The 26,159-nt window shown below is 43.1% G+C and overlaps 1 protein-coding gene across 2 annotated transcripts in view; it reads right to left on the bottom strand.

Annotated features, from left to right (window-relative positions):
- Window positions 1-9,461: 9,461 nt before the first annotated feature.
- Window positions 9,462-26,159, bottom strand: part of RPS6KA1 (ribosomal protein S6 kinase A1) — a 98,967-nt gene continuing 82,269 nt past the window's right edge. For both annotated transcript variants that reach the window (XM_075264411.1, XM_075264412.1), the window contains 10 exons: window positions 23,671-23,773; window positions 22,917-23,041; window positions 22,698-22,820; window positions 21,579-21,668; window positions 21,304-21,462; window positions 20,547-20,708; window positions 20,382-20,458; window positions 16,235-16,352; window positions 14,829-14,966; window positions 9,462-11,336 (listed from right to left, as the gene is read on the bottom strand). In XM_075264411.1, the coding sequence (XP_075120512.1) occupies window positions 11,214-11,336; window positions 14,829-14,966; window positions 16,235-16,352; window positions 20,382-20,458; window positions 20,547-20,708; window positions 21,304-21,462; window positions 21,579-21,668; window positions 22,698-22,820; window positions 22,917-23,041; window positions 23,671-23,773 (1,218 nt within the window). In that variant the 3' untranslated portion in view covers window positions 9,462-11,213. The remainder of the gene's footprint in view (window positions 11,337-14,828; window positions 14,967-16,234; window positions 16,353-20,381; window positions 20,459-20,546; window positions 20,709-21,303; window positions 21,463-21,578; window positions 21,669-22,697; window positions 22,821-22,916; window positions 23,042-23,670; window positions 23,774-26,159) is intronic.

The raw sequence follows: 26,159 nt of genomic DNA, 5'->3' as shown, positions 1-26,159 counted from the left end.
GAAGTACTCAAAGGGCCTGAGCTCCAAAGTTAGCGGATCAACCAGGTCCACAATATGAAAGAGACCTCGCCCAATCCAGGGGCGAACCATAGCAGCTGAGAGTCCCCCGGGAGGAGTGGGTGATATAAAAAGGAGATCATAGAAGAGCAGGGGGAGGACAATGGGAAAAGCTTAGAGCAAGTTATCCGGATACCTCTGGTAAAACGGATGGGCCCTAAGAGGGGAGTAGATGGAGGGGGGGAGGACCGGGACCACAGAAATGCATTAGGATGGATTGGGGCCAGCCAAAGTTTCTCAATCTCGACCCATTTCGTATAGGCCTGAAGGGCCCCCAGAATGGGATACAACGTAAGTGTGAAGCCCAATAATAAGCAGGATATGTGGAACCGCCAGCCCCCCCTGCATCCTTACCAGAGAGCATCACTGAGCGGGGGATACGGTGGCGTTTACCATTCTAGATAAACTGGAAGATCGCCTTCTGCAAGGCATGCAACTCAGCACGGGGAACTGCCACTGGTAGGGTCTCAAAAAAGTATAGGAGTTTAGGAAGGAGGGTCATTTTAACAGCTGTGATGCACCCTATGAGGGAGATATGGAGGGGACGCCATTTATCCAAAAGCCCATATAGCTCACGAAACAAGCTAGGAAAATTAACAGAATACAGGGAAGAGTAGGAAGGGGAGAGCTGAATCTCCAGGTAGCGGAGATAGTGGTCTCTCCATTGGAAGTCAAAATTAGACTTAAGTAGCTGCAAGGAAGCACTAGGGATGTTTAAGGGAAAGGCCTCAGTCTTAGAAGAGTTCACTTTATAGCCTGAGAACCTCCCGTAGGTCTTCAGAACTTGGAGGAGGTTGGGGAGGGAAGTATGGGGAGTAGTAAGGGTCAGGAGGACATCATCTGCAAACAGGCTAAGTTTGAAGTCCCTATCGCTAACCTTAACCCCTGTAATGTCAGAATTGGAGCGAATCAGAGAAGCTAGGGGTTCAATGCACAGGGCAAATATAAGTGGATATAAAGGACATCCCTGCCGCGTCCTGTTGCGCATGGGGAAGGGGCTAGAGACAGGGTTATGGAGTTTCACTTCAGCAGAGGAGCAGGAATACAAAGCCCCAATTGCCGAAAGAAAAGCCCAAGAAAGGCCAAATTTCTGAAGAGTGCCGGACATGAATGACCAATCAAGACGGTCAAAAGCCTTCTCGGCATCAAGGCATAAAAGGAGCGTGGGGGTTGCAGAGCGGTTGGCAACGTCAATTAGATCCACAGTCCTTCTGGTGTTATCTCCCCCTTGGCAACAAGGGACAAAGCCCACCTGGTACTTGTGAATAAGAGATGGAAGCCAAGCGCTGAGTCTATTAGCAAGGATCTTAGTGAAAAGTTTTAAATCGGTATTCAGAAGCGCGATGGGGCAGTAATTAGAGCACTCCTGATGGTCCTTGTGGGGTTTGGGGACCAGGATAACATGGGAGTGCAGCATATTCTAGGGGATAGGAGCACCCTCAAGAAAAGAGTTAAAAAGACGATGCAGATGAGGAAGCAGGTCAGATTGAAACATCTTATAATAGAGATATGTGAACCCATCAGGGCCCGGGGACTTGCCATTAGCAAGACTCTTAAGAGTGGCGCTAATTTCATCATCTGTGATAGGAGCGTTCAGAGAGCCAACGGCAGAAGGTGAAAGCCTAGGGAGGAGACACATGTCTAGGTAAGCTTGCAAGGCAGGGTCACGAGACCCAAGGTCTGCACCCGGGTGAGAGGCAAGATTGTAAAGCTTAGTGTAATAGTCCTTGAACAAGGACACAATAGCATCAGGATGATGGTACAAGACACCATGAGAGTCCCTAATCGCGTGGAGAATAGAGGAAACCTGGTGGTCACATATGAGCTTTATTACCCCTTTCATAGTAACGTTGCCGAGAATATAGGAGAATGTGTTGGGTGGCCCTATTGGCAATATCACAAAGGTCCGTCCTAGCCACCACTAAACAGCAAAGGGTGGAAACTGAGGGAGATTGGGCCAGACGCTCAGACAGCGTACGGATCTGGGCAACCAAGGTCACCTCCTTAGCTTTCCTGTCTTTCTTTAGGTGGGTGGCCAAAGCTATATAGTGGCCTCTCATGACTGCCTTATTGGCTTCCCATAGGGTAGAAACCGAGGAGACCAAAGATACTTTAAGGTTGAAATATTCCTGTAGGTGGGTGCGGAGGGTAGAGCAAGAAGTCACAGAGTGGAGTAACAATTCGTTCAAATGCCAATGACACCGTTTGAGTGGGGTGGCTGCCAAAGATAGTGAGAGGAGAACAGGGGTGTGGTCAGACCAGGAGATAGGGCCTATGTCTGCGTCGGCAAGGAGCCTAAGAGTCAAGTTGTTGCCAAAAAAATAATCTATCCGGGAATGTAGCTTATGGGGATGGGAGTAGAAAGTATAGGACCGGGCTGTAGGGTTATGAACATGCCAGAGGTCATACAGGGCGGAGGACCAAATCAGACGGCGGAACTTCCTGGCTAGGCGACACTGCGGGGCAATTGCCACACCACCCGTTAAGGACAGTCTGTCGGAGCGCTCAGAGAAAACCATATTAAAGTCACCGCTCAGCAGCATGGCCGAGCCAGAGAAGGCCCACAGGCATCGCTGCACCTTCTTAAGGAAGGGAATTTGGGAAGAATTAGGGGCGTACACATTACAAAGGACAATGGGTACACATTACAAAGGACAATGGGTTGTCCGTGTAGGAGGCCCTCCAGGATCACATATCGGCCATCCGGGTCTAGGTGGGAAGCTGAGATCGAAATTGGGCAAGAACGGGAGAGCAGGATAGCTATTCCACCTTTTCTGCGAGTGTTAAAAGCAGAATAAGCTGTGGGGAAGTAGTGACGAGCAAAGTTGAAATTGCCCGAGGAATCAAAGTGGGTCTCCTGTAGGAAGGCCACATCCGCCCAGAGGGACCGGAGCTCGCACAAAAACAAAACGTCTCTTGGAATTGGAGCCCAGACCCTTCACGTTTAATGTGATACGCTTAGCCATTTGGGAGTAGGGAGGAGGATACCAGCAGATGTGTCGAGGAATAAGAATAGGCAGATATCACCATATCAAGGGTGTTAGTAGGCAGCACAACAAACCCAGCAGAAGTCCACACAGGTCGAGAGACTCCAGACCTAGATAAGGAGGTGGGAGAAGGGGAGGGGAGGAAGGGAGAGGGAAGACAAAACACAAAACCAGTGAATAATGCAACAGAAAAAAAAAAAAAATCATAGGCAGGACTAAATCTCCTAGCCAGGGCCTAAAAGCTTGTATGGGCGCAAATATAGAAACCATAACCAAAAGGATCCCAAAAAGGGACCCACAACTGGGTTGAGGCCCCATGTCGGGGGGGGGGGGGGTTACGGAAGACCATCAATAAAGTTAGAGACAGTAATAAACAGTAATAAGCCACTAAAGAAAATATGGGCAGCAAACAGTCTGCAAAAACTGGAGCGCACTCCATCTCCGAACCTAAAGAAACAAAAAGAGAAAAGTCAGTGCCGGGAGGGCGGGGGTTCCACCCATTGTTGCCTCGGAGCTCCATCAGAGGGAGGCCGCTGCTGTTTCTTCGTCTTCGGTTGAGACCACACCGGAGGAGGTGGTGGAGGAGGGGCAGCAAGTTCCCAGTCAGATAGATCCACAGGGGGAGCAATATCTAGTGTAGAGCAGAAGGCCTGGAGGTCCGAATGAGATTGCAGCGTGGCAGAGCAGCCATAAAGCCTAGCGGTCAGAGCGAAGGGGAACCCCCACCGATATGGTATCTGGAGATCACGTAACACCAGGAGGAGGGGGCGAAGATGTCGACGTTTCTGAAGGGTAAGGGTCCAGTCACACGCAGGAAAATGGTGAGGAATCTGGTGTGGAATTTCAGCGCTTGACTTCAATGGGAGGCTTTTTCTTACACATGGATTCTGAGGCAGATTCCGCTCCAAATTCAGCACCATTTTCCTCCTTGTGAATGCACCCTTAACCAGTTCCAGACCACAGACTATAGCGGACATACTGTATATAATTTATAACTTAACTCTGCAAGGATGTACCCGCTGTATTTCTCCTGTAAATGAAGCTAAATATATCCCCAGTTATAGGGTAAATTAGGCTAAAGCCTCATATTGCGAAAACACTAGGTTTTACAGTACCTACAAAGTGAATGATATTCTAGCTAATCCAATCCACACATTGCACAAAAAAAATCTGCTGTGGAAAAGCAGTGTCTTCAAAAACACCCACGGGGCATCCCGCAGAAAAAAAAAAGCGCTGCAGTAAAAACCGCAGCGGCAACGCTTTAGACGGAAAATTTGCAGAGGTTTCCTCTGTGGACTTTCTGTTTCAAGTATACTTATAGGGAAACCGCCGGCGTTTCCGTAGGTATAATTGACATGCTGCAATTTCTAAAACCACACCAATTTTGGAAATCGCGGTATGTCCGCACCACGGTTTTCACCGCAAATTGGGCATTGGATTCTCTAGAATTCCTTCTACTTGGCCCTGACTGTATAATGCCATGAGTTTTCCAGAAGCATTTCCTCTACAGGCAAATCGTGGCATTTATGTTCCATGGGGCCCTGACCTAAAACCTTTTATTTAGTAGCACTTTGTTTTTCATGTTTCTTTAGTACAGACACAGTTTCCTTCCCTTGTCTGTAGAATAGAACAAAACACACATTATCCCTGCAGTTATGTTACCATACTCTTACACTTGCCTCCACCTAATCTTACCTTATAGATAGTAAGCCCTTGAGGGCATGATCCTCTTTCCTACTTATATAAGGTCAGTCATCCAGTTAGTTTTGAGTTTATAATACTTGTGTTATGTTTGTAAATCCCTTCACAAATGTATAGTATAATGGAATTAATAGTGATAGATCACAGGTGTCAAACACAAGCTTGCGCCTTGTGGCCAGCGGTGGCAGGGCCACACGTGAGGCAACCTGAATGGGGATGGCAGTCTTTTTTTGGCTACTACATATTGAATTATTGCAATAGGTAGCAGTGATAATTTATTCACCTAACTATGCTCCTGTCCAGACTCACCTCTGCTGCCGACTCTAGGTGGAACTGCACGTTATGTCATGACGCTGAACATCCTGGCGTTCTTTAGGGTTGTCTGGTACAGACTTGTTAGTGGTGTCAGGCTTAGACAGGTGGTTAGGTGAGTAAGTTAACAGCTATTATCTACTGCAATAATACAATAGGTAGTGGCCTAACATATCACGTTGTGCAAGCCAAAATAATAAAAAAGGGACCATATACTGTGAAGGAGTCAATATTAAGAAAAAAAAAGGGGGGGGGGGGTGATCGTGTGTGTGTAGGGGGGGGGGGGAATGCGGGCACAGTATAATTACCCCCCCCCCCCTTTTTTTTTTTTTATCTGGAGGCCTTATTTATTGGGCGCTAGTAAGCCACTTTACATGAAGTCATTCTGTTCCCTCCCCAATACTGTGAAGCTGGGGAGCGCTGTGGACCTTCCAGCCAAGGACAGAACAGCCAGCTATACGGGTCATGTCACTTTCACCACATTACAGTCCACAGGTGTAGGGAATTTCATACTTGGGTTGGGTTCACATCCGCATTCGGTATTCTATTTGTAAAGTCCTCTTGGGATTCCCCCTCCTTCAGTGGAAACCGATCTGCATTAAAAAGCAGTTAGCTGAGAAACTACACAGACCCCATAGACTATAATGGGGTCCGTGTGATGTCATAGACTATAATGGGGTCCGTGTGATTTCCACATGAAACATGCAGAGAGAAAAGTGCTGCTTACAGGACTTTTCTCTCTGCATGATTTGTGCGGACACCAAGCAAAAACCACATGGACCCTATTATAGTCTATGGGGTCTGTGTGGTTTCTCAGCTAACTGCTTTTTAATGCATACAGGTTTCCGTTTGAGGGTCCCCAAGAGGACTCCCTGAATGCAGATGTGAACTGGGCCTCACCTCTTATTCCTGAAAAACGCAGAAGTGGTACACCTCTCTTAATGTCCTTCCACCCAGGCAGCCACTTACTCTATGGTACTGCTTGAAGTACCATAGTGTAGATGGCAAGGTAGCCGGGGGAACAATAGAAGAGTTGCACAGCTGGGCATCACAACTGCGCTTTGCAGGAAAAGGAGGCAAGTATGAAATTCACCAATGTTGTGTGGCCTGTACTGTATGTGATGCAATTTAGAGTGGAGAGAACTATTAAGATAAGATAATCCTTTAATAGTCCCACATTGGGGAAATTTCAGTATGTTACAGCAGCATAGTAATACAGATACAGGATAATACACAGTAATATATTACAGATGTAGGCACACACATGCTGAGAAGAGAAGATATACTAGGAGTCCATAGCAGCTAAGGAGCACAAGAGAAAGAAGGAAGACTTCATAGTTATATTCATTAGTTCTCTGTACGGAGTGTTCATCGCTTGGTCTGATGTAGATTATACAGCCTGACCGCAGTTGGAAGGAAGGACTTGTGATAGCGCTCCTTCTCACACTTGGGGTGAAGCAGACGGTCACTTACAGTGCTGCCAAATGCCATCAAGGTCCCATACATGAGGTGGGATGTATTCTCTTGCATGGAGCTCACCACGGACAGTCACCCACCACCTGTACTGGGTCCAGGGGGCTCCCCAAGACAGAGCTGGCCCTTCTGATCAGCCTGTCAAGTCTATTTCTGTCCCTGGTTGATATACTGCTCCCCCAGCAAGCCACACCGAAAAAGATGGCAACCACAGAGTTGAGAAAGGCCCTAAGAAGTGTCCCCTGGACTCCGAAGGCCCTCGGCTTCCTGAGCAGGTAGAGTCTGCTGTGGCCCTTTATGTGAAGCACCTCCACGTGATCAGCCCAGTCTAGTTTATTGTTGAGGATCACACCCAGATACTTATAGGTCCTGACTATCTCAATGCATGTCCCCTGGATCTCCACCAGGGTCGGAGTACTCCTCCGTTTACTTAAGTCCACCACCATCTCCTTGGTCTTCCCAGCATTAATCCTGAGATGATTCTGCTGGCACCATTCAACAAAATCCCGGTTTAAGTCTCTGTATTCCCTATCGTTGCCATCAGTGATAAGGCCTACTATTGCAGAGTCATCGGAGTACTTCTGTAAGTAACAGCTGGATGAGTTGTGCCTAAAGTCAGCAGTGTACTGTGTGAAGAGAAATGGGGCAAGAACTGTACCTTATGGTGCCTCCGTACTACAGATCACAGTGTCAGACACACAGTCCCGAGCTCTCACATACTGAGGGCGGTTTGTCAGGTAGTCTAGGATCCAGTTGGACAGGTGATGGTCCACTCCACCAAGGTTCAGCTTCTCCCTCAGTAGCCCTGGCTGAATGGTGTTGAACGCACTGGAGAAATCAAAGAACATTATTCTCACAGTGTTCCCGGGTTTCTCCAGGTGAGAGAGAGTTCTGTGAAGAAGGTGGATGATGGCGTCATCTACCCCAATGCTTGGCAAACTGGAGGGGGTCCAGAGCGGAACACATTAGAGGGCATGGATGTGTCATTACCTGTGGGGAGGTCACCATATCTATGTGGAAGGACAATTAGGACACCATTACCTGTGTGTGGATATTGGGGGGGGGGTTATTATACATATAGGTAAGTGTCCTCCTAATAACATGTTAACATCAGCATTATGGTTGCCTTCAGTGGGCTATAAAGGTAGCTACACAACTGGCATACCTACATTTATACAGTCACCAAATTACTAATGGCACTTGGAAGACAACCATGAGGCTGTTTAGTCCTCAGCGCAATAGAGTTTGACACCGTTGTGCTATATAAATAAGGGGAAAAAAGAAATCTATGTTGATTTATTTACAGCAGCAGAAAGCCTGGCATTATCCAGCATTTAGCAGAGTCCTTTACTGCCATCTAGTGGCAAGTTGAAGCAGTGCAACAGTCTTCATTTCCTCTTTGTTCACAGGGAAATAAAATGGTGGTCATCTACTGAGCATATAAAGAGATTGTATGGCTAGGTTTATTTATTGGAACCAGGTTTCTCCATTATAGACACCTGGAGTTTTTTTTTTGTGTTATTTAACCCCTCCCCCCAGCTATTTAAAGCATAACCACAGGATAGATGATAAATGTATGGTTGTCAGGGGTCTGAGCACTGGGACCTACACCGATCATTGAAAAGAAGTATGCGGTTAGGGTTTGACACCAGACTTTGCAATTCCAGTCTGTCAGTGGCTTAGTTTAGCAGATATTTAAAGTTTTAATACTTTGAGGCATGCCCTCCTCAGGTAAAACTGCCCGCAAATTGGGAGCCGGCAGAGAGGGGTCAAATTTCCAGTTAAAAACTTTACATACCTTAGTAACATGGCTGGGGGTCACACCGGTTTTAGGGCCTTAAATCCCCAGCAACATAACGAGAAGTTTCTAGTTTAAGGACTCCAAACCCTGGCGACAGGCTCTTTGAAAATCAAATGGAACGTGTGCGGTCTGATCAACACGGGCCACACACATAGTAGGTAGCAGGAAATCCTCCATTTTCCACATGTCTAGAGCCTGGTGGCGTGCAACTGCAGATCCAGTCTAAATTGGTAAATGGGATTCATTGCACTTCCGGACTTATTGAGACCTCTACGTTTATTAAACATCTGCATTGCACAGTAACTCTGTCTAGACTAAACACATGAAAACTTTTTTTTTGTTGATTTCTTTTCATGAAACAAAAGGTTCGCATCTAAACTACAATGATCGCATTTCTCCAAATAATTGGCCAAGATGCCTCAAAGCAATACTGACATGCAAGGACCTGATACTGCTCTATTTAAAGGGGAAGACAGGACCTGCATTGCCATGAACAGTGAGGCCATCAGACAGCTACCATCCCCTACCCAGTGGATAGGGTATAACTTTTCGGAATCCAGCTGTAATGTGTGTCTTTCTCCAAATTGTTGAATAAGTATGCCAGTAGTACACAGACTTTAAAATATATTTTATTACATCATTTTTTTTTTGGATCTTAATTACACAAAATAATCTTTGTAGGTTAGCTAACCTTGGCAAATCTGTGACACATCCATGGCCAAGTTTTAATCCCTACATGTAAATCACACTGCTGTGAAGTTTACAACCTACTAAAAGGTAAGAAACTTTGCCAGTTTTTTCCATGAATTCGTAAACGTGTCAAACCACAGCAGAGTTTACCTCAAGACTGACCTTTGAGGAGTAAGGGTGCGTTCACACGGAGTAACGAGCCGTGTGATGTGGCACGTATACGGCGTGTGAGACTTTGCGCGCCATATACACTCCCATTGATTTCAATGGGAGCCAGGACCATATACGCTGTGTTATTTTGCGGCCGTGATTTTGCATGGGAGCCAGGATCATATACGCCACGGCTGCAAAATCACGGCCGCAAAATAATGCGGCGTATACAATCCTGGCTCCCATTGAAATCAATAGGAGCGTATACGTGCCGCGGCACGTTACTCCGTGTGAATGCACCCTAATGTGCCATTTAACCAGTATTCCTTTTTATTCACCCTGGTGAAAAGCCTACACAGCACAGTAGAACTAAGACAAGAACACAAAGTTTACAGTAGCTCCAGTAGAGGCAAGCCAAGTAATGCGACAAGAAATTATCTGAAGAACCATTAAGAAAAAACTACACCGATCACAAGGAACATTTGCAAATACACCAGAGAGACGTCACAAGACTTTATTAACAGCTCAAGAAAATGCCTTAAAATGGTTAAGGTCTTATTTCACTTCTTTACCAGCTGCAGAAGAATTCAGGTCAAATGTGCAATGTCGGAGAACCTCTTTAAATTACTTTTTTGCCATACATTTCTATGACATTTGTAACTAGATATGCCAGATAAGTGTGACTAGTGGATTTCTGATCCAAGAAAACCACTTCTTTCTAAGTTAAGAGTCCTTGGTCCCGGATAAGTACAATTCATCCTTGTGCAGTCAACCAAGTGGTTTGATAGGGGGAAAAAAAAAAATCCCCTTTACAGCGTTGTGATAGACTGGCACATGTTACTGTGAAAAATACGGCATTGTCCACAACAACCAACTGGTTAGTAATTTTACTAATTTACTTTCAGAAATGAACACTTCATTTACCTGGAAGAGATTCTGTAACATCATGGAGCATGCTACAGTTGTTTGTGTGTAATCCGCAGACGTTTCATACACAATGATGGTCTACAATCCACCACAGTGAGATCAGTCAGAACGCTGGAAACACTGGGGTGTAAAAACTTCTACCTTTACATATATTTACTAGAGATGTTTCCCTTTACAAAGGTCCTGTAATTTGTAATGGGCGTAGTTTGTTAGTGGGAGTCTTAATAAAGTGAAAATTGGATTTTTTTGTTTCGTTAACTTTATAGAAAAAAGAACCAAGAATTTCCAGATAATTTACACCAATTTACAGGTGCAAAAACCTTATTCATATCCTCAAGAAAACGTCCAAATCTTATATATTGGTGTCTCTTTGGATTACGGTGACTCATACATTCATTTAATACACCCAAACACCCATTCAGTCATCCCGCAGATCAATATTGTATTACAGAAGTCTGAAACTGAAGTAGTTGTAATTTTGAAAAGTGGAGCATTTCTTGTCTCTTGTCAGGAGCAAAAAGTTCAGCGCAGGTTTTCTCCCAATGCCTGACCAGAAGATGCCCCTAGAAAACACATCAATAAATGAAGCACGGTAAGCCCTTGGGTGTACAAATACACCAAAATCTACATTTATATGAATAGGTCATGTATTTGAAGCTGTAATTTTCTCTGTAGCACAAAGCAAAAGGCAACAACAGATATTTAAAACTCAGACTTTCTTGGAGTTCCACAAGTAAAACAGCAGAGTCTCTACTGTCACAGACAGCAAGAGTACAGACAGCCCTGAGATAGTGCTGCAAGGGGATGAGGAGCGGCGTAAAGTGATTTACAGCATGGCAATGGCCACCCTCCAATGAGGAAAAACAGACAGACAGTCATTTATGCCTTGTCATAACGATTGTACCGTTTTCAATTAGGCAATAGGCCATGGCTCTTGGGCTCTCCTGCTACCGTACTAGAAAAATTAGCACAGCAAGCCCATGCCCAGGAGGAACACAGCTTTACATGGTCATAGTAAAATACAGTGTTGCACCATTGATGAAAGCTGGTAAGTTAAGAATCACCACAAGTCATGATTATAGAAGCATCATTCTGACAGATGGAAAACCACCCGGCTACAGAGTGGTAGAAGGCAGCTTCTTGACACGTCGCTGTGCAAGGATAGAGGATTTGATTGGTTGTAGCTGAGGGACTGGCTTAGAGCTGTTTAAGGCAGAATATGTGGCAGCCATAGCTCCCTAGAAAGTAAAAAAATAAAAATAATGTAATTACTACAAAAGAGGTGTAATCACTGACATGTATCAATAGCATCCTATACAACTGTAAATTTTGGCCCATGTTTTTGGTACAGCCCTCAGCATACACTAACAAGACCCTACAATTGTCATTTCACAGAAATGACTTCAAATATGTCACCTCACATGGGTTCCCTGAAAAGATGACACCGGACGTTCAGGAGAGGTAAGTGTTAGTTATTTTTACTCAGCATCCCTCAGCCCACCGCTGATCCTTATTAGGACTACAGCCAGCACACCATAATTTGCACGATCTCCCAACAGTCTTCACACACAGTTTGGGGAACTACATCTTTAAATAATTTAAGTAACTTTGTTCCTTTCAACCCTTAAAAGGGTTGTCCCATCCTATCTATACTGCTAGTTTATGTGTATTTAAGACTTTTCCTAAATACATTGCATTATCAAAACTGCTTTGTTTGGCCGCTATCTTAATTTATTCACTTCATTGTTTACACACTGTTTCTATGGCCCTTGGGATTATCTGCTCATTTGTCAAGTGATGTAGCTGCCTGTTCTCAGGGGGGGGGGGGGCTGGGAGCAGGCAGGGGGGGAGGTGAGAGCGCCGGGATTTCTGAGCTCTTATCAGTCGGTTTAATTGAATTTGGCTGATAAGAGCTGAGATAAGGAGTCAGTTACCTCTGTATGTAATGCAAACTGACTCAAATCCAGCTTTGCTACATCAGCTTCACACTGTGGTAATTCATTTACAACCAATCCCGTGCAAGTGAAACCCCGCCCACGTATGTGCCGAGAAAAGCAGGAAGTGAAGAGAGTACAACACCCTGCAGGTTAGTGAACAAGCGTCATGGGAATACCCCTTTAACCACTTCCAGACCGCCCACAGAGTATAAACATCCGGGAAGTGGTTGCCCAGTTCTGACAGGACGTACCTGTACGTCCAGTCAGAACACAGTAGCTACACGGAGATTGTACAGCTGCTGAAGCTGGGAGTCGGCTGTAACTTCAGCCGGAGCTTCCAGAGAGAAGACAGGGAAGGTTTATTCCCTTCCCTGCCTTCTTGATCGCTGTGTATACAGCGCTCAATGAGCGCTGTATACACGGCTATGGGCGCCGCCATGATGCGGCCGCCCTCTGACCCTGTGGTCACGTGATCCGCCGAGCTCAGAGTCTTACAAGAGCTGCTGGGTCCTACAGGACCCAGATCAGCTCTGTAAGTCTAAAGAACAGTGTGCAGGAGGCTGGATTCCTCTTGCATCTGAGGCTAAATGTAGCAGCCTCAGTTATAGGGGAAATCAGCCTCCCTAACAAAAAAAAAAAGTGATCAGCTGTCCCCAAAGGTCTCTTATGACCTTATGGGGACACAATCTGAAAAAAAAAAAAAAAAAAAAAAAAAAAAAAAAACGCTAATAAAAAAAAAAAACTATTTTATAAAGTTTTTTAGTAGTGCTTTGTGTTATTAAATAAAAAATAAAGTGAAAACCAGATACAATTTCCCTCCTATTATGTTTATATTTTCCCGGATATAAAAAAAAATTAAAACACATTCGAAAATAAAAACATAAAAATAAAGCCCTATGTGTCACCGAAAAAAAAGACGCAAAAATTAGTTGAATGAGACATACGAGAAAAATGTTACAGCCCTCAAAGCCGCACATACAAAAAAAAACGAAAATGTGTCTGTCCTGGACCACAAATTGGCCCGATACTGAAGTGGTTAAAGAGGAATTTTTGGCTGAATAGACCCCTCAGTGTATACATGCACCAGAGGCAGCAGAATAATACATTGTGTGGTGGCCTTAATCCTCCCTTCCCCAAAAGAAAGGTTATTCCTAAGGATGACAACCTCTCTCTTCCAAATGGATTAGGCAGATGCTTATATTTGTAAAAAGGACAAAGTATGACATTTATTTCAGGTTTGGGAGAGTTTTGTTTTTCTTATATTGCTGGACAGAATACAATTCAATATTAGAAAACATTTTTGTTTGGCTACCTATATCCGCTCTTAAAGTGGTATCTTAGAAGCATGCCATTTTTTTTTTTTTTTTTGGCGCCGCCCACCTGAGGGGCTTGGCTGCCTTGATGCAGTGCTCCAAGCTGGGAGCAAACTTTTCTTTCCTTTTTCACTCTTTTTCTCTGTATCTTCAAGAATCCGGTAACCAAGCAATCTAGCACTATGAATTAGCAACTATAAATCGAACGGAAGACCCTGTGGAGTATTTTGTTCCTTTTGTTTTCCATTGTAAAGCATGGACAATGACAAGACCTGGTTCAGCTGGTTTCCACATGTGCCTGTTACCATCCCCCCAGCTAGGACAGCATGGCTCTCCATGCGGCATGGAGGAAAACCAACATGGAAGTGTGGACTTCTTCTTCAAGGAGATGATTTTTGGCGTCAATTGCTGATGTGTGAAGATGCTACAGCTGACTGGTATTTCTTTCTTTTTATTACTGTGGACACGTGGGACTCTGCTACAGCCTGGGAACCTACAATCACCCACCTACCCCAGGAGTTATGGAAGCTTGGCAAGAGAGCAGCACCCTGTCTACCTGGATGGTCTCGGACTTCCTTGGGGCAGTAGAACACTCTGGTAAGGAGGAGGAGGGCTTGTGACAAAGGACATTTGGGGCATTTTTTTTTTTTGTGGTTAAAAGGACAATAGTGCTGATGCAAGATACCGAACTATCAGCTGTGAGCAGGAGATCTCACTACCTACCAAGAACTACCACATGTTATCATAATAGTGACTATGTCCCCCACCTGTGCAAAATTTCTGCTTGTTATATCTACATGCTGTGACCCCCCTCCTCGTGTCCTACAACCAAGTTGGCTGTATTATTAATTATTATTATTATTATTATTATTATTATTATTATTATTATTATTAACATCAATCCGCACAGAGAACTAAATGATCCTGCAGTGTGTCTGTGTTTCTTTCTTTTTTAGTTGCTCTGATTCCTAGGATTTCTCTGCCATGAGCTTGTATGTGTTTCTCTCCTGCTATATACTACTGTACCATCTATGAAACTGTATCACTGAAATTTCCCCATTGTGGGACTATTAAAGGAATATCTTATCTTATCTACTGTATCCGACATATTACTTTTAAAGGGATACTCATGACTAGTTGAAAAGTTAGCAACATTACTGCAAAGTTGCCAGTGACTAACCAAGTACAAACTACAATAGCAATGTAATGGATGCACAAAAAACCAAGCAGCACAAAATGTCTTCGCTATAGGTTTTGTATAATCCAACATGTCAAACATTGCTGCCTGATCTTCTACTGGTTTTGAGGCCAGGCCTTGCTGCTTGGGAATTGTGGCTGAAAACAGGGGGGGGGGGGACTAGTAATTTTTTGCTGTCGGAGGCCCTGCTGCAGACCAGTAATGTGTGGCCTTAGCTTAGAGAGTAATTTTTTATTTCAATGTCTATAACTGATAGACAAGAATACAAATAGTAAGCTTTACCTTCACCAACTGTGCATCCTGTCTATTAAGTTGACTCTGAGGTAGCAGGTCCCGTTTTGTAATCCACTCATGTTGTAGAACTTGACGTGCAGTGAGTCGGCGATGGGGGTCCACATGCAACATGCGAGATACCAGATCCTAAAAGGTCAAAGTAGATTTGATTAGAGAAAAAATTCAAGTAGATTTATTAGTGTCAAAAATCAATCAGAAATGGCTCAGAGGCCATGGTGCAGCACTATGACTGAACCATGTAACATACCAATATATCACCATATAGATCATCTTCACAGCTCAAGTTCAATTAGCCAGTGTAAAGAGGTTCCAACTCCCAACAACTACCCACGTTTCTACTTTTGCTTTACAAGCTAACCAGCAAAGCAATTTAAATTTCTTTTCTAAAGGTATGGACAATTTATAGAAAACTTACCCTATGACCGAGCCCCCATGTTGTGAAAACGCAGAGTTTTGGCCACAAAAAAATTCTGCATTTTACATTAACTGCAATGTGATGCGATTCAGGCTAATCTCATCCACACATTGCAGAAAAAGATCTGCTGCGGAAATGCTGGAATTTCCGCCAAGCACAACATCCGCAGAGAAACTCTGTGTACCCTGCGAAAAAAAAGTGTTTTGGCTGCGGCTTGCTACATGGTGGCTTTTTTTTTTTTTTTTTTTTTTTTTTTTAATATGTATAGCCCAGTTACGAATTAAGTAAATGATTCTCCAAGAGGTCAGAATTCTGGTTTGAAAAACGGATATACTCGATTTCACATTAGTCTCATTTGCATATTTCTAAAAATGACTTTTTCAAGGAAACCATGTATCTAGTGGATTGTCTAGAGATATGGTGGTGCTCAGCAATATGCGATATTGCTAAAATGCAATATGATGGGTTTAATATTGAATTTTCCGGTGATGGGATCCCTTTAAAGGGATCCTATCATTTAGAAGGTATTTTTTTCTCTCCATCACATTGGAATAACCTTAAGAAAGGCTATTTTTCTCCTACCTTTAGAGGTCTTCTTTGGGCTGCTGTTCGGTAGAAATACCGGTTTTCACCAGTATGCAAATGAGTTATCTCGCAGCACTGGGAGCGGGCCCCAGCACTCAAACAACACCGGGGGAGATAGAGGCGGCGCTGGAGAGAGTTCTCTGGCAGCATTGGGGATGCCCCCAGTGCTGTTTAAGCGCTGGGACCCGCAACCAGCGCTGCGAGATAATTCATTTGCATACCGGTAAAAAACAGTATTTCTACCGAACAGCGGCCCGGAGAAGACATCTAAAGGTAGGAGACGAATAGCCTTTCTTAAGGCTATTCCGATGTGTTTAGGGAGAAAAAATACCTTCTAAATGATAGGATCCCTTTAAAGCACGTTTACCCATATGCATTTAAAAGGTTAAAATACCTTTGCAGAGTCTGATACGGTGTTCCAGTTTCCCCCCCTCAAAGTAAACTTTCCACTTCCAATCCTTGCCAGTATCTCTTCTGGTGTGTCCTCTGGGCCATTAGCAAATGGAGTGTATCTGCAGGCATAAATAAAATAAAATGACTTCAAAATGATTCAAATATGATTTGATTTTTTAAAATGACTTAAAAGGAATGTATGACCATTTTTTTTAATTTATTAAAATCAGTGAAATATTTTTTCTCATTTCTTTTTATTTTACGAATGTAGATTTAGTATTTTCTGTATATGATAATGGGAGCTGCCATCTTGCCTGAGCTTCTTCTCTGTGCAGGTAGGGGAAGTAGATAAGCTGTGACATCCATTGTCAGTAGTGCATGCAATCATGGTCAGATCTGATCTGATATTTTATTTCTGTCTATGTTATTTCTGATGTAAACTGGCAAGTGGCAATCTGGTTTCCTCAATTTATATGTACTTAGATTTTCAAGAAAGAATATTACAAAATACAAATACAACCATACAAAGATAGATAAGGTTGGTAAATAACATCTTATGCATCCAGCACATAGGTCTCAGAACAAAAGGAACCATGTGTAGGAGAGAAAAGAGAAAAAAAAGGGGGTGGTGATAAAAAGGGAAAGAAAAGAAAGAGGGATATAGAATGATAGATAGAATTAGCATCCAATAAAAGTCAACAAGAAATCAGTGGTCAGGAACAGAACTGGCCACTAAAGGAATCCCAAGCAGCCCATGTTGAATAGAACTTATCAACTGAATCATTCAGAAGGGCTGTGAGAAGATCCAAGGAATGTAGATGTTGAACTTGGGTATGCAAGTCCGAACATAAGGGGGAACCTTGGGTGGCGGTCTGTGCCAATACAAAGCAATCAAAGGTTTAGCAGCAGTCAGGATGTGGAAAAGCAGCCTGGCACCCAGTTTACTCACATACTTAGGAGGCACATTAAGTATATATACCAAAGGATCTTGAAGTACAGAGAGCCCCAGGACTTTGGCCACTACACACTCAACCTCTCCCCAATAATAATGATTATGACTATGAAGTATTCCTTCTTTCTTCTTCTGTTCCTTAGCTGCTATGGACTCCTAGTATATCTTCTCTTCTCAGCATATGTGTGCCTACGTTTAATAAATTACTGTGTATTATCCTGTATCTGTATTACTTTGCTGCTGTAACATGCTGAAATTTCCCCACTGTGGGACTATTAAAGGATTATCTTATCTCATCTTAAAAAGGGAGCCATCAAGGCCATCATAGTGCCAGTATATTTAAGGGATCATTGTAGTGTATTTAGTCTATGGAGTAGCTCATGCATGTGATACCACAGGAAAAGCCAGAGTGACCCCAACAATAGGAGCTACTGGGAAAATAGTAGGGAATTTGATGTTCCCAATGTACTGTACTTCGCACAGCTTACATATTCACTTTTCACCATCTGCTGTGCATCCACATCCGGGAAACGAATGCTCATTACACCCCACTAATAAATTCTTTGAGGGGTACACTGTTCAAAATGGAGTCACTCTTTACCGAATTCCACTTTCTGGTATGTTTTAAAGGCTCTGCAAACATGACAGATACTAAACATCTAAATCTGCACTCCAAAAACCACATAGAGCTCTTTCACATCTGCATCCTGCTGTTTATGCACGCATGTATGATACTAGTGTACCGAGGATAACGTACTTTATGTCATCAGTTTATACCCACATATATTTGGGCTCACAGCACAGAAGGGAAGGAACGCGATTTCATTTTTGGCGTACAGATTTAGACAATTTGCAAAAAAGTGTCGTGGTGTGCAAAAACCAGAGCCCTGAAATGCCATTTAAAGAGGACCTTTCATGGATTTGGGCACAGGCAGTTCTATATACTGCTGGAAAGCCGACAGTGCGCTGAATTCAGTGCACTGTTGGCTTTCCCTATCTGTGCCTCAGGTAAAGAGCTATCAGTGCCGGTACCGTAGCTCTTTACAGTCAGAAGGGCGTTCCTTACAGTCTGTCCACATATGACATTGTTCAGTACGTTATCCTGACAAGTGTCATACATGTAGGATAAACTGCTGTTTGGCACATATAGTGTTCCCTCACATCTGCACTCTATGTTTGTTGGTTTGGGAACACCATGTCAAATTTGCAGAGAACCTAAAATTGCCCCTACTAAATGGGGTCACTTCTTGGGAAATTCCAATTTACTGGCACATGGCGTCCAGAAGGTTGCTCTAAAACTATACTCCAAAAAGCGCAGAGCTCTTTCCCTTCTGAGCCCTGCTGTGTGTCCAGGCATTGATTATTATGTTAAATCAACAGCAGCATAATAGTGGGTATTTCTGCTCCTATGTGCTGGTAGAACAGATGGAATTTTTAATAAATTACCCTTAAATAGTTAATTTAAATAAAGACTGTCCTCTTCCTCAATATAAGGAAGGAAGTTCTACTCCCCAACTGTAAGATTATAAAGACAATCCTATATATAAGTATACATTAGGGAGGGAGCCTTGTGCAACTGTTGGAACTAAGGGAAAACAGACTGACATTCAATGCTTCCCTTACGTCCCAATGGCAATTGTGTGGATATATCAAGAACAACCCCTACGGAGGGCCCTCTTGAAGGACAGAATTAAGTACAGTATGGCCAAAAGCAGTGAATTCTAAACCCAGTGTTCAATCTGTAATGGTTCACAAAGGTCTGATGTGAACTCTTAAGAAGCAGTGGAACAGATTTTCTTTTGTCCCAGGACTTTGAGACAGATCTAGCGCCTTAAACTCAGGAGGTTCTAATTCCTGAGTGGTAAAAGCCAATCTGATGGTCTCCTTGATCCACTGTTGTTACCGGGGTGGCTTAGAAGCTCTGTTTTTCCCCGAAAGTGAAAGAAACAGGGTTTCTGTCTGCCTGAAGAGCAAAGATCTATTAAAATATATCCCCAGACATCTTGCAATATGTAAGGAGAGAAGTCTGATCTCTTCAGGAGTGGCTGGATCAGTGTAAAACACCAGAAGCGAAAATCACCTGGTTCAGATTGGCATAGGATGGCACCTTAGGACAGAATCCTGACATAAACCTCAGCTGGGCTCTGTGGAAAAAATATATAAGGCTCCACAGAGGATTGTGCTTTTATCTCTCCAATCTTTTTATTGGAGGTTACTGCCAGCAGAAACAGTATTATTAGAGTTCAGTTCCACTTCTTCCAGAGGCTCAAATGGAGTTTTGCACAACCCTATAAGCTATAGCTGGTCTTAGCTTAGAAGCTTGTCTAAGGAATCTCTTTAAATCAGAGGTTCCTTAGACAGCTGCTTTCCTATGACTGACAAGGCCACAATGTGTAACTTTAATGTAGAGGGACCATCCTGAAGAAACGCCAAAATATTTGTAATGGAAGGATTGGATTCCGCAATCTCTGTTCTTGGGGACCAAGAAGTGAAGATGGAACGTATTCTGGCTTAGTTCCTATTAGTAGACTCTGCTCTTGAGAGAGAGCGTATTCAGGATGGCCCCAGAGAGTCCTCTAGATCGTAATAGGGACTGGTCCCCTGGAATGGAGAGACTTCAACCCAATTGGGTCTATTATTACATTCAGCGACCCTTTAATATGAACAACAGAGAGAAGAATTAAATTCTTCTTTGCACACTTAAGATTCATCTCCACTTTGCTTAAAAGGGGATGAAATCGAGTTCTTCTAGGTTTGCTCAAGTATAGAACTGTTGTCAAATTTTCTGAGTGCGCACTGACCATTTTTCCCTTCAGTTGATTGGAGAAGTGCAAAAGTGCCAGTCGTACAACCTCTAGTGAATATTCCAAAACCTCTGGACTGGAATGTTGTCTAGGGTTTTGTCTGTAATCTTAGCTTAACCCACTTGCTGAATTCTTTGAACTAGACTAGTCACTGTCGGGGTTTGGTTTCATCTATATCTTGGTCTGTCTTCTCTAGTCATCTCTTCTTCCACGACAGACTTCCAAATATCGCTTACACCCCATACAAGTGTGTAACTATCTGGAAGGGAGTCGTTGTGCAGAGGTCTACACTGCCACATAAAACTAGATATTGCATCATTGCCCAAGAGCTATGCCAAAAATGAATCTTATGCTTCACAACGCTATGCCAGTAACAATTTGTATATACTTACCCTGCCAGCATTGTGTACAGAAGAATTCCTAGACTCCAGATGTCACATCCTTCGTCGTATCCTTGCCTTTTCAACACCTACAAAACATTACAGTAACATTACACTTTAACAAAGTCTATTATACATCTTGTTCTTTATTAGCCTTCTCTTCAAGAGCCTTATTACCTCTGGGGCAACAAAATTAGCTGTGTAGCAAGGGGTCATTAGTAATCCATTTTCTGCACGCAGTTGTTTAGCAAATCCAAAATCACATATCCTTATGGACTCTGGGTTTCCAGATTCATCAACATACAGGATATTGCTTGGTTTCAGGTCTCTATGAACAACCTAGAATGCAGAAGGTAAAGACATGTGAATTTAACAAATGGCCTGTGTGCATCATTAACTTGGTAAGGGATAACTTGCAGATCAGTGCAGAACCACTCAAACCCCCACTGATCAGGGGGTACTACTCCCCCCATTCTGAATGGAACGGTGGCCAGGCAGCACATGTAGACATTTACTATAATTGGGAGTGGCAGATATAGCCAAATGAGACATTGACTGATATTTCTGTTATTCCCTGTTCCTGTGTTTTCCTTGGAGACATTAATAAACCACTACTTTGTTTTTATTACAAGCTGACTCTTCCTATCATGTTACCTTAGGAGTCCTATCTCTTAAGGCCTCTTAACACGTGATCACAAGTTTCACCAAATACTGGATATTTTACATGTACTTCAGCTATTTCCAGTGCTCCCATTGAAATGTGTTGCCTGACAACTGCTCCAAGTTCCCTACTCCCCTGGTCAGTGGGGGTCTCAGCAGTCTGAACTCCTCCACTGATCTGCAAGTTATCCCCCATCATGAATAGGAAATAACTTGTTTTCATAGAAAAAAAAAAACAAACATTAAAACCATTCTGTGTGCATGATATTCTCACCCCTTGAGAGTGAAGATATTCCACCGTCTTGCAGATGGTTTGGAGAACAGCGCAGGCCTCTCTTTCTGAAAAAAACTTCTGACGTAAAATTCTGTCAAGGAGTTCCCCACCTCTCATAAGCTCAGTCACCAGGTGGACACTATTTCCCTCTTCATATACCTGAATTGTGCAGAAAAACACTTTTCAATATTTGCTTGTGACAAGGCGGCAACTGTTGAAATCATGCTGGCATTGACATTTATCCGGTCCTGTGCAGAAATGACATTGCTACTTACATCCTTTAGTGTAATTACGTTGGGATGTTGACCATATCTGCGTAAAATCTCTATTTCTTCTGAAGGGTCCCTTTTGGTTTTATCTATTATCTGCAACAAAAAGAAGTTAGACATATTTTAGAGACCCAGCTAAAGTACTGACCAGGATTTCTGCAGACTAGTCAAAGCTTTTTAACTTGCCCTATTAAAGGGGATTCTGAGCTTAGAAAATCATTTTTTATTAATAGAGAGATGAGCAGAAATGACAAGCGCAGCCCATATTGTAGAGGTAACTTATTTAAGGCATAAAAAAATATTGGGTGGCGCACGGTAATGTGAAGAAAGGCAAGGCGTTTGTTCTGGGGTAGTACAAAGAATGGTAATGTAACGCAATCCAAAAATATACTTCACAAGTAAAGTAGTATAATGTATTATGTACTGATCCCCACTGGCATCATAGAGACATGATTCCTTGTGGTTGCTCCTGTTATAAATGGTTTCACTATAACATATAACAGCCAATCAGCTTTACCAAGATTAGTCTAAAAATAGACTATATGACAATATACCCCAACATTCAGGCAGGGAAAGTAAGTAAATTGTATTTAATCCCATAGGCTAGGGTCACATATATGCCAGGCTCTCCGTTCTGGTCTGCCACGGGACCCGAACGGAAAGCTGGACCACAAAACAAAACTGTTACACATGGACACTCAAGGGACCCCATTATAGTGTTGAAAGCGGCAGAGAAAAAAAAGTCCTCCTTGCAGGATTTTCCTCTCCGCTGATTTTTGGCGGTTTCTAATGTGGAGTCTCCAACTGAGAGATGATGTGAACTTGGCATAAGCAGTATTCCAGCGAATTCACGGCATGATATTGCAAGACTTGTGTCGTCTTATTAGGCATTTTCAACTTTAATAACAGGAACATGAGGTGTATAGAGAGTTTCTAGTAATATATTGGAATCTCTTAAAAATGGAAATATAGCTATATTCAGGGTGAGATGCAGATAGTAACATAAGGGAAAAAAATCTTGTGGCAACCCCCCCCCCCATTTTTTCTGATTTTATCGTGTACTTTGGATGTAGGCAGTAAAATTCCTAATACAAGACATGTCTGTTTATTCTGCCACTTCCTTACCTTTACAGCATATTCCATATTTGTTCCTTTGTGAACACAGCGTTTGCACACTGAATAGGAACCAACGCCAATAGTCTCACGTACTGTGTACACATCACTGAATACAGTATTTTTAGCGAATATCTATAAGACAAAGATCATGAAGAAATTACAATGAATTGTGTGACAAAATGCAAAATACGAGATTAACCAACCATTATAGACAAGTTTCACTGTTACCTTTGGTACTGAAAGTCCTGGGGACGTAGAGGCTTTTCCTTCTACATCAGCGAGTGAAGAGGCCACAAAACTAAAGCCACGGAACAGCTGATGAGCTCCTGCACTGGGAGGAATTCCAGGGGAGTCTGTTGAATAAAGAAGCTTATTACATAAAGTAATGTCGCCAGATATTGTATGTGGCTACTTTTCTAATGTTGCATTAAGGTTGAGTTCACACAGAGTTTTTTGGTCAGGCATCCGCCTCCAAAAAAAACCCCCCGTAATAGAGTTCTATTGGGAGGCTTTTTTGGAGGCTGAATTTGAGGCGGATTCCTGACCAAAAAACTCCGTGTGAACTCAGCCTAAGAGTTACATAGAGGACTTTGCTTCTCAGGAAATGTGTTAGGATAGCAGGGAGCTAATAGAAAATGCAGCAGAGACCACATTAGTGTTAACTGCCAGTAATATGGTATAGTGCCAACAATCAATAATGCTATAATATCCCTGGTGCAACTAGTGTACTAGGATGCCAACGTTTGTTGATCCTCAAAACTCTGGAGACAGTGGTTAGGGAACACTACCAAATAATTAATAGCCGAGTGCCAGTAATAGTATATGTGAGTACACAAAACCAGAGAATTAGAAAGAATACATTATATATATAGATTAAAAAACTCAAATTAAAATAAAGACTCTTCATGGATTGCTGACATAATATTGTGCAAGCAAGAGAAGTGCAGCGCTTTATGCTTGCAATGGTGTTCCAGAAAATTACCTTTTGGAGTGCGTGAAGTGAACTCTGAGTCAAAGTAGTAGGTGTCATCTGGCTGTGAAACTGCTGGTTTGAAGGGGGGGCTGATCTCTCGACGGTACAGTTTCTGCAAGTAGAAAGAGGGAATTCAGTTGAGAAATATTTAAAACAAAAGAAAAATGATAAAATCAGGGTCTGTGATTTCTGTTCTGAACGGTATAATGACAAATATGAGACCCCAACACATACTGACTTATCACATTAAAAGGATTCTATCATTAGAAAATTATGTTTTAAAAAAGCTACTTTCTCCTACCTCTCATTCTCTTCTCAAGGAGCACAGGGGGCGTTCCGCTGTGCTCCGATCACACCAGCGTCATCAATTACTCACCGCCCCTTAGAGCCTCCTGTTCCCTCCCCCTGCATCTTTTCCTTCATCTTGTTGTAGGCATTTAACGCTGCGCTATATGCGGTTGAAATCGTGTAACAGACCACCACAAAATGGCCGACGGAGCAAGCGCAGTCAGCTCTGCTCAAAACCAAAACGAGTCAGCTTCTGAGTGGGTTACATGAAAACGACATACCGGCATGTTATTTTGCAGGAAGGTACACCTTCCCATTATGTACCAGTACGCCATTTTGCACCACCACCTGAAGATGGAGACGGGGCGACACAGGCAGATGTACAAGCCACTGGAGAACAGACTGTGCCAGCAGTGTGACCAGGGGGCTCTAGAAGACGAGGCCCATTTCCTGCTACACTGCACCAAATACTCAGCTGTGAGGGCCGTCTACTTCCCAAGACTCTCTGTCCACATCCCAGATTTCACATCTGCAGACGAAAAGAGGAAACACTACATCCTACTGGGAGAGGAGGAGACCACTGCGGAGATCGCTGCCCAATAAGTGTCCAGCTGTCACCAAACAAGAGGAAGATGAGACCCCACGGACTGATATACCCCAAATCACCCCCCCTTCCCATACAGCTGGCACCAACTAAGAGGAAGATGAGACCCCACAGACTGTTATACCCCCCCCCCCAACTCTCCCCCACCCCACCAGCTTTGGCAATGCCAAATATCTATTCGGACGTGCCAATAAAGCTTGTTTGATCAATTGATTGCATCCGCCATATTCAAATACATCCAAAATTTGCACCGAATATGAACACATTGTGTCATGAAAAAAAACAAAACAAAGACAATCTGGACATGGTGTAAGTTGAAGTGTCAGAGTAAGTTAATATGACTCATCAGATTTAAAAAATTGGGCTCTATCAAAGTCCAAAACTGGCTGTGATTGAAAGGGGTTAAAAGGGCATCAAACCCACATGCTTTTACTGTCTTTGTGGAAATATTCACAAATATATAGATGTGGATAAAGCAATTGCTTACCAGTTGTAATGTAATACACCACTGATGCAAATTCTAAAACTTAACATTTAATTTAAACTGTTTAAAAGATATATTCTTTATAAAACATCTGAAAAACTCAATCACCACAGTTTAGTCAGAATATACACACAAGTAGATTGACTGTGAGCAATACATTCATGCTTAATGTAAGCGCAAGGTATTATAGCATAACCCACAGTATTAGGTACACAATAGGTAAAAAATGAACGATCTTACCAAAGTGTCTGCAGGAGTCAGACAATACAAGGGGAACCACAGGTAGCTGGTAATTGTCCCTGTAAACACCCTGCTTACACCCTGGCTCTCAATGACTCCCGCCCTGACAAGGGCAGTCCCAAGCTCTCCCTGGTAGACAGCCCTAGTTGTCCCTGGTCCCGACGCGTTTCCTGGTGCTGTTATGCACCATTCATCAGGGGACTAACAATAATAGACCTTAGTACATGGATACTACAAATAACTGCCTACATACATAGGTAAAAGTGCATCTGCCCACAGTGGTAGGTCTACACTCAGTACGTAGTGTCCTTACTGGCTAACACTATAGTGACAGTGGTTACCAGTTGTAATGTCAAACCATAAATGATTTAGATGTTCTAACACTATTTTTCAAAGACTATAAATATGAAAAAAACAAAAAACAAACTATAAATATGAAAAAAATCCCCCAAACTCTTGCTCTGTTGGAATGGAAGTGAATGCAGAAGGAGGGAGATAGTATGAACCCACCCTAAAAGATGTAGCTGGAGCGGTCCTCAAACTGTAAGGATAAGTTAGCGTGAGGAAAGAAATATCAGAAAAACACATGGTAGGTCAAGTGTACATTAAAGGGGGTATGGCAATGGCATGCGCAGCATGCTCGTGTAGTTCTCTACAAGAAAATGGCGCTCGGACAATGCGCAGTAGCGCTCAGAACTGAGAGTTACTGCGCATGCACAGGATTTCAACTGCCAGGAGTGAGACAACAGAGGATGTAGGCGGTACAGCAAGTGTGGAGGAGGAGGGCATAATGGAGCACAAGCCACAGAGGGGCGTTATAGAGATATGACGCAGGGGGTTCTCGCTGACCCTGGAGAATGCCCAGGGTGCTTGGTGAGCCTC

This window comes from Leptodactylus fuscus, chromosome 2 (genome assembly GCF_031893055.1).
Source record: "Leptodactylus fuscus isolate aLepFus1 chromosome 2, aLepFus1.hap2, whole genome shotgun sequence".
NCBI classification, from domain to species: Eukaryota; Metazoa; Chordata; class Amphibia; order Anura; family Leptodactylidae; genus Leptodactylus; species Leptodactylus fuscus.
This window is presented reverse-complemented; position numbering and strand designations above follow the sequence as displayed.